Source organism: Erpetoichthys calabaricus, chromosome 2 (assembly GCF_900747795.2).
Source record: "Erpetoichthys calabaricus chromosome 2, fErpCal1.3, whole genome shotgun sequence".
NCBI lineage: Eukaryota > Metazoa > Chordata > Cladistia > Polypteriformes > Polypteridae > Erpetoichthys > Erpetoichthys calabaricus.
The window spans coordinates 286,281,220-286,290,786 of NC_041395.2; the positions used below are offsets into that span (position 1 = coordinate 286,281,220).

General features: G+C 35.7%; 1 protein-coding gene across 1 annotated transcript in view; it reads left to right on the plus strand.

The window, feature by feature from the left end:
- Positions 1 to 8,229, plus strand: part of lcor (ligand dependent nuclear receptor corepressor) — a 238,291-nt gene extending 230,062 nt beyond the window's left edge. The window contains 2 exon segments of the mRNA XM_051922452.1: positions 4,866 to 5,454; positions 5,456 to 8,229. Coding sequence (XP_051778412.1) covers positions 4,866 to 5,454; positions 5,456 to 5,875 — 1,009 coding nt within the window. The 3' untranslated portion in view covers positions 5,876 to 8,229.
- The last annotated feature ends 1,338 nt before the right edge of the window (positions 8,230 to 9,567 follow it).

Sequence of the window (9,567 nt, forward strand, 5' to 3'; positions counted from 1 at the left end):
AAAACATTTGAGATAGAAACAATAGAGACCAATGCTGTACAATGGCAAACAATGTGAAAAATGTCCAGGGTGAAAAGAAGTCTCAAGTTACTTGTGTTGCATAATCCATGTGTCACTAATGCAGTCATATGCACATAAACCATGCTTTTTCACTAATACAGTGCATCCGGAAAGTATTCACAGCGCATCATTTTTTCCACATTTTGTTATGTTACAGCCTTATTCCAAACTGGATTAAATTCATTTTTTTCCTCAGAATTCTACACACAACACCCCATAATGACAACGTGAAAAATGTTTACTTGAGATTTTTGCAAATTTATTAAAAATAAAAAATTGAGAAAACATATGTACATAAGTATTCACAGCCTTTGCCATAAAGCTCAAAATTGAGCTCAGGTGCATCCTGTTTTCCCTAATCATCCTTGAGAAGTTTCTGCAGCTTAATTGGAGTCCAGCTGTGGTAAATTCAGTTGATTGGACATGATTTGGAAAGGCACACACCTGTCTATATAAGGTCCCACAGTTGACAGTTCATGTTTGAGCACAAACCAAGCATGAAGTCAAAGGAATTGTCTGTAGACCTCCGAGACAGGATTGTCTCGAGGCACAAATATGGGGAAGGTTACAGAAAAATTTCTGCTGCTTTGAAGGTCCCAATGAGCACAGTGGCCTCCATCATCCGTAAGTGGAAGAAGTTCAAAACCACCAGGACTCTTCCTAGAGCTGGCCGGCCATCTAAACTGAGCAATCGGGGGAGAAGGGCCTTAGTCAGGGAGGTGACCAAGAACCCGATGGTCACTCTGTCAGAGCTCCAGAGGTCCTCTTTGGAGAGAGGAGAACCTTCCAAAAGGACAACCATCTCTGCAGCAATCCACCAATCAGGCCTGTATGGTAGTGTGGCCAGACGGAAACCACTCCTTAGTAAAAGGCACATGGCAGCCTGCCTGGAGTTTGCCAAAAGGCACCTGAAGGACTCTCAGACCATGAGAAAGAAAATTCTCTGGTCTGATGAGACAAAGATTGAACTCTTTGGTGTGAATGCCAGGCATCACATTTGGAGGAAACCAGGCACCGCTCATCACCAGGCCAATACCATCCCTACAGTGAAGCATGATGGTGGCAGCATCATGCTGTGGGAATGTTTTTCAGCGGCAGGGATTGGGAGACTAGTCAGGATAAAGGGAAAGATGACTGCAGCAATGTACAGAGACATCCTGGATGAAAACCTGCTCCAGAGCGCTCTTGACCTCAGACTGGGGTGACGGTTCATCTTTCAGCAGGACAATGACCCTAAGCACACAGCCAAGATATCAAAGGAGTGGCTTCAGGACAACTCTGTGAATGTCCTTGAGTGGCCCAGCCAGAGCCCAGACTTGAACCCAATTGAACATCCCTGGAGAGATCTTAAAATGGCTGTGCACAGACGCTTCTCATCCAACCTGATGGAGCTTGATAGGTGCTGCAAAGAGGAATGGGCGAAACTGGCCAAGGATAGGTGTGCCAAGCTTGTGGCATCATATTCAAAAAGACTTGAGGCTGTAATTGCTGCCAAAGGTGCACTGACAAAGTATTGAGCAAAGGCTGTGAATACTTATGTACATGTGATTTCTCAGTTTTTTTATTTTTAATAAATTTGCAAAAACCTCAAACTTTTTTCACATTGTCATTATGGGGTGTTGTGTGTAGAATTCTGAGGAAAAAAATGAATTTAATCCATTTTGGAATAAGGCTGTAACATAACAAACGGTGGAAAAAGTGATGCGCTGTGAATACTTTCTGGATGCACTGTATATTAAGTATATACTTTAAGAATAAGTGCATATCAAACAAGAAACTAAAGCCTCATGGAAGTGCATTCTGAATTGAAGACCCACCTCTCCATCTCGTTTATTTGCCAAGATTCCTATCTTCCATTCAAAAAGTGACTTCTGTCAGGCTTTTAGTTTCTTGTTTAATATGTTCTGATTATTCCATAAGTATATATTATGGACTTTCCAGTGCTAAATAAACTGTCCTTTTTGTGTCAGCTAACCACTGGAACCTAGAGTGAAAGAGCAGTATTATCCCTAATGTGTATAAACAGCAGCTTATGTACTAGGTGCGAACTTCTTGGCTATAACAGGTTTCAGTATATTAAAGATAATTCATTAGTTGAATCTTGTCTTGATTTCAAACATAGCAAAAAAATGTCAACAGCTAAATGCTTATTTTACTGTTTTCACTCTCTTAAAAATGTGAAATATTTAAGACACCAGCCTACTCTTCTTTCACCTAAAACAACTATGAGAGAACACTCAGTCACCTATGAGTGTTTGAAATCAGTGTAAATACATTTCTTCTCAAAAAATGGTACCTGAATACTCCTGTAGAAGAGGTCCGCGGTGATATGTACAGTCTTTTGCATCCTAATTGGTAGTCGTGCAGGTCACTAATTTACTTACTGTAGAAGAATAGTGGATTTGAGTATTTCAGTGCATTTTGAGGTTGTTTAATAGTTGTATGTACCGAATTTTCAATAACGTTCACTTTCTAGTCTTATCAAATTTCTTACAGCTTTGGTTGTTAGTACCCACTCCTAACTACTGCCTGTTGCCATGATCACCACTGCCCGCAGTTTTTGTATTACATTGTGCAGGGTATAATAGATTCACACAGGAATACAGACCTCTAGCTTATTAAGGTGTTTAAGCTTAAAAAAATAATTTAAGGTATAGTGAATATGTGCAGGTTAGAGATTTTTGATTAGTTTTAGATGAATTCACACTATAAGCTACATTGTATACTCCCTTACACACTGTATGCTAAATAAAAAAAAAATGGCTGCATGTAGTATATTTTATAACATATTGGTATTATGCTCATAGCCACCATCTTTTGTAAGAACATTGTATTTGATGCCACATGAATTTTATTCTAAAAAATTTTAAGGAAGAACATGACTGGGCTGTCTTCACAAATATTTGGCAGAAAAGCCTGCTGCAACCAAATTGAATACTGAAAGCCATTGTTATTTGTTACTGTAGTCATGCAGCTAAGTACTGTTTTGTATTAATGTATAGACACAAGGAAAGTGCTTACTTATTAGTACTTGTAAGCCTTTGTGTGCTGGAACTCAGATTTTTTTTTTCTTTTTTGAGAAACCCATTTTCATGAACTGAACTGATGCTTATCCAACTTTTTTTTTTTTTTTTTTTAAGCATTTCTGACTTGGGTAAAGTGTGTTGTGTAATCAAGCATAAATGTGGTGTTTTGCCAGTCTCTGGGTAATAAAAGTACTTTTACAACAAGACGTAATAAACTTGTTCCATTCATATATCACTTATTGAACATCGTACCCTTTAATTAATGTGATGCACAAAAGTCAATTTTTTACACAAATTACTACCGTCCCTTTCATTGTATATTATCCCTCCTATTGAAACTCTTAGAATTGATTTTAAAAAACAAGAAATAGCCTAAATGGAAAGACATTGTGCAAATAAGTGTTGCATGTGTATCTGTTTCATTAATTCTTTTTTATTATTTATTATTGCAAAGTGTGATAGTGATAGAGCATCTTCAGTCATAATGCTAAGTGATTAATATATAAAATATACCTTATTTAATCAGTGTTAATAAATTCAAAAAGAAAAGTATATTTTATTTAAAAAATAGTATATTTTTGTATTTCTCAAAAATAGACTTATTTTTTAAGTATATACTTCTATGTATACGGTTTTGATTTCTAGCCCTACAGTTGTTAAGTAGGTATAAAAAAGGTTAATAAAGGTAAGTCTATTAACATGTTTATATTCCAGTGGTAATACATTACTTTTGTGTGAAAAGTTTTTTTTTTTTTTCCTCTCATATAAATAGTCTTAAATTTCTGGGTCTACCACTGTTCTTGATTAATTTATTATTGGGTATTATTCCAACTCACCCCCCTTTTTATGGTTTTAACTACCCCATTAGGTGAGGTGGGGGGGGGGGGTTAAATTGTGGGTTGAGGGTTCTCTAGTTAGATATATTTGTTGAGAGAATTTGAAGGATAATTTGTGGAAATGCATTCAGATTTCAGACTGTGGGGAACGCTCTCAAAATGGCTATAATGCAAGTTGATGCTTACAGTAAACAAAACAGCTGTTTTAATTGTTCAGTTAGTATGCAATGCAGTAGGTAGGTTATTGTCTGCAGTGGATCATTTGAATACTAACAGGAAAGAAGTTAACATGTATGTATGTATGACTATTCTTAGCATGAAAGCAAGCTTCAGTTTTAATTTTGACACCCTGCTTCACTTGGCTTACTCTTTTATTACTGTACTTTGTTTAGTGGTAACGTCACACTAGCAAAGCACTGTACAATGCTAAATACTAATTATCTTGTTATTTCATACCAAAGTGCTATTTTCAGAAATTTTTTTTTTAATTCAAGGCTTTGCTTTTCTGCGATGACCCTTCCCTACCTCCTCCATTTCTCTCCTGAGACTGGCCGACGGGTTTTTTAAATTTGTATATTCATATACATACATATAAATACTATATAGTATTTAAAATATATCTTAAACATTTTTCTTTATTTCAATACATTTTATTTGCCCTTTAATATTTTTCATTTTTGTTTCGTTGTTGTTGTTTATTTTATTTTTAATATACACTTTTGTATATGAAAGCAAAAAAAAGAAAAATTAAATAAAATTCAGTTTCAAATAACTTGAGCCTTTTTATTTTAATTTCAAATTCATTCTGCTATAGAACAAAATTCCCTAAAAAGTGATGTTACCCAAGCAAGGTCTTCTAATAAAGGAGTGGCCACACCCTATACCCAACCTTCCCTAAAGCTGTGCAAGCCGTGCTTACACCAATTTCCTTCCATTCAATTAGGCGACCAGGAAGAGCTGACCACAGCTATCGAGATGGACATTCCCAGGATGCTGATGGGCTACCCCAGAGAAGCTTGCAGGACGGGATGAGGGAAGGTTACAGCCACTCCAGTCCAATTAAGCCACCGCTTGCTCGATCACTACAGATTAAAGAGGAGCTGCAAAGCCGGAAGCAGCAACTGCAGCAGCCACCAGTGTCTCTAGCAAATCTGGAATCAATGGGAATGGTAAACCACAGACAGCAGTTATCAGTCTCCAGGGAAAGCTCTTGGAATAAGCCACATTTTGACAACCATCTCAAATTTAGAGGAAATAGTGCAATTAATGAACTGAAGGACCTCCCCTTTCTTTTGGAAAATTCTTGTGCATACCCCAAGGTCCCAGCACAGCTGAAAATCCAGGAAGGGAAAAGGGACTCTGCATACTCTGCTCCTGTTGATCTGAAGATCCCTCAGGTCAGAGGCATGGACCTGTCTTGGGATTCCCATGGCTCTGATCTCTATGGTTATGGATCACTTGTTGTAGGTTCTCACTCAGAAAATGCACTTAACAAGAAACTGCGAGCAATCCTCCCAAAGCAAAGCCGAAGAGGAGGGGGGGGGGGGAGGGGGAGGGGGCATACTTGATGGGGGTCCTGATTTCTGGGGGTCAGATGCAGAACAGTCAACCTCTGGGCAACAGTACCCCACCTCTGACCATGAGGGTGATCCTAATTCAAAGCAGCCTAGGAAGAAAAGAGGTCGCTATCGACAATACAACAGTGAAATTCTGGAGGAAGCTATTTCAGTAGTGATGAGTGGAAAGATGAGTGTGTCAAAGGCACAAAATATTTATGGGATTCCTCACAGCACATTGGAATATAAAGTGAAGGAGAGGCTTGGAACTTTGAAAAATCCTCCAAAGAAAAAAATGAAACTAATGAGAATGGAAGGGCAGGAGGTGGTGGCAGAGTCTGATCCTTCCCCAAGAGGGGAAGGATCACAGGGGATAAATGATTCAAAAGATGATTAAAGAAAAAAAGGGTTGGGCTTCAATAGTGCCAATTTACTTTGCAGTATCTAGGTGAGCACAAATGCAGAAATGAAAAGAAACTTTTACTAATTGCTAACCTGTAAGTGTTCTCTTTAACGCTGCAGCAAGCATTTGGTTTTAAACTTAAAAGAAAGTGCATTGAAGCCAAGCATTGTGACACCTTGTAAATGTAGTGAAGCAAGCTAAGTTGTCCTCCCTGTTCCTTCCAGACAAGCTTGACCTCAGAGTGCTGTTAAAACATGGCTATTCTGCAGGCTTGGGACAAAATATTTATTTATTTGGAAACACTAGGAATGTTGTAGGTTCCAGTGCAGATGGCAAGATGGTTATTTTCTTCCATCCAGCAAATTCAAGTTGTACCTATCATCTTATGATGATAGTATTTTTGCCCCTCCTTTTGCGCATTAAATAAGTGAACTTTCACTGTTTATGTGATAATGCAGTTGCAATCTGATGCCTCAGTCTTTTGTGCCCCTCTTTGTGTATTCACACCAGGATTCAGAATTGTATACAGATTCGTATACTTCAAATCCAACTTGAGCATTTTTCCTCCATCCAGCCTTTTTAAGTACTTTATTATTAAGGCATATTCTCTAGCTAGGAGATGCATTTGAAGACCAATTTTAATTTAACAGAGATGACTGCATTTTGTATTTTGTGTGTGTTTATTTTTTATTATTCATTTGCACTACATATTTTATTGCTATATCATTTTCTGTCTGTTGAAAGATTGTTGTGAGATCTTGTAACTTCACATTTGCCATTTTTCCTTTCCTCAAGATATTGATGTATTTTTTTCCCCCGTGAGGAGGACTCTTGTTAATTCTTTCTTTGAAGAATTTCTCAAGATATGGAGCTTTATAAAATAGTATGTAAATCGAAAGTTTAACTTCCCTGAAGAATCTCTAGATACTGGACCCAGTACATGAAGTTGCTTTTTAATTTTCCTTTTTATTTTTCCTCACTTAATTCCCAATATAGATGTTGACTGGGTCCTTAATATAAGCAACTTTCTAGATACAGTTTATGATGTTTGCTACAATAACATTTTCCTCTTTTTAAGTAAATATTTTATTTTTTATCTCGGAGGAACTGAGATATGTTATCAGTCTTTTGAAACCATGGTATCTCCTTGTTAATAGCTCAAAACACCAATGCACATTTGCTGCCTTGATAAATGGACTCTGTTGTGAAAGAGGCAATGATACAATATATTATCACATTATCATCACAGTCAAAACTATATCAATGTTTGTCCTAATTGTCTTTCAGTTTTGATGGGAGAACACATGGAGATAAAACAATTTTGCTAAACCATTGATTATATATGTTTTTAACATGACTAAACTTGTGGTAATGGAGGACAGGGAAGGACTGTTGTACTTCAAGTCGACATTTTCTGTAAAAAGTCCTTTGTCCACAAGTATTTGAATGACTGACTTGTTTTTATATTGGTGACATGAAGTGGGGTGAATGTGACTTTGAATTTCTGAAAATAGCACTTTTGTAAGGGGAGGATTAAAGCTTTAGTGTCTGAATTGAGAAAGTTAAAAGTATACAAGACAAAAAGCTCTAAAACATACAGCTTGGACCCAAACTATTTCACAATTACCTCTAAAGCATATTTTTCCCATTGGTGGCTGCTAGCCAAATTTACTACTTTAATTTGAACTTGTCACTACTATTGAAAACTAAACAACAGTGCTTGCTTATTTACTAGTGTAAATGCATTGGTTTAAACCTTCACCATCCTGCAATACATGCAAATCTTTGATCCTGGAGAAAGGAGACAGTTCAATTTATTGCAAACTGTTTTCCAAAGCTGTGTAGTTTTTTGAAAATATTTTAATGTAATGCGGTCTGCTTTATACTGTTAGCACTTCAGATATCGTGGCACTCCTTTATGTGCTACCTTTTTCCTCATAATTTCAGTGGTGGGGAAAAGCCCGTTTGGCTTTCAAGCAGTCTTCAGATTACTTCAGTCATATTAGACATAAAACTAAGTACATATTTATCCTTTTGAAGTATTTTCTGACATCAAACATTACCCTCACTACCTTTATAAATGTGTAGCAGATTTTGACATCTGAGCAAGTATAAGATTCACTTGCATGGGACAAGTAAGCAAATTATTTTACTGTTTTGTGTATATATGTGCTCAATATATGCACATCTGCACATGTTTTTAAAATCTAAAATAGGTTATCAAGGTTTAATCTAAATTAGAGCAATCTTTTTATGTAGTTGACTGATCAGCACAGATTGAAAGAATTGTATACTTGCAGGTAGGAAAACTGATTTATCTTTTATTAAGTATCATTTTTATTGATTCTTGGGAGGTTAGGTTTTTTTTTTGGTACATTTGAAGATTCCTAGGTCCTTGGGGCACTTAATATAAACAAGCATAATAATTTTCTGTTAAACAAATGAAGGAAGTCTTTAGTTTAGGGCACTTAATATAAAGAAGCATAATAATTTTCTGTTAAACAAATAAAGGAAATCTTTAGTTTAAGAACTGAAGTTTTTGCAACCTGCCCCACAGTATCTAGTTGTAAATTTAAGAGCACTTATTTATACATTTATAAAAGGCCTAATAAGGTACACAGAATAATGCCTTCCAAAACATTCTCAAACTAGAAATTAATTTTTGTTTAAGTTTTTTGCTGCTTTGAAGAAGTAACATATTAATGTTTTTTTTAAGTGAATATATGAAAGTATATATAAAACCTTGCCTTTGATTTATGTGCAGTTTGTGCATATATTTCAGTACACATTTTATTTTAAAGCTGTTAATGCAGGTGAAGGAGTTTTAGTTATAAGAAGTTGTTTTAATGCAAATTGTATTCCTTCAATACCAAACCTGAATATTTTTTATTGTAGTAGCAAGTCATAATTTTGAGAAAGGAAGAGTTTGATAAATATCAATGACTAAATGAACGGCCTAGTTCATTTAACTCTATCTGGAATTCCCTTTTCTGAATATATGTATTCTAATGTCTTTTATAGTTAGTCTTTAAGTTAGACGTTTTATTCTGCTTGCATTGCACACGGATCACTGTGTTCTACGAATAGTGAAATCTGCAAAAAAGAAAACACTTTGGAAACCTGCCTTTTTAATATAACAATTAATAGTAATTGATCAATTAAAATGTTGTGCAACCCCTTTCTCTTAAGTAATTTATGTCTAAAAGGAGTTAGAATGTTAAGTAAATTTTAAGTAAATTAAATAAAATTTTTAGCTGCACAGTTGTGTAAATAACTAAGTTTTGGTAAAAGTCATTTAAATTTGTACTATAGTCTAGATCTCAATATCTCAGGATAGCTGGGCAAATATATTTGTTAGTTGGAAAATATTACTACCTGTAATATAACCTCTGGTATTTTAACCTTGCTAAATACCTCTGCTATGTTTCCTCATCTGTGTGCCTCTTTCACTCTATTTACCATACATAGGGAATGGTAGTGAAGAGTCTTTTTCTGTGAAATGTAAATTCCTCAGTAGAATACCTCTTGATGAGGATGCACATCTAAACTTCTAGCTACAAATATTTCCTGTTTTTTCAAAAGTCATTTATATGTTGTTAATATACTGTGCAGCATTTCTTCTAAATTGGTATTTGTTTGTTTTAGGAGAAGATGTTTATTTCTAAAGGTGCAAAAAAATAAGCCCT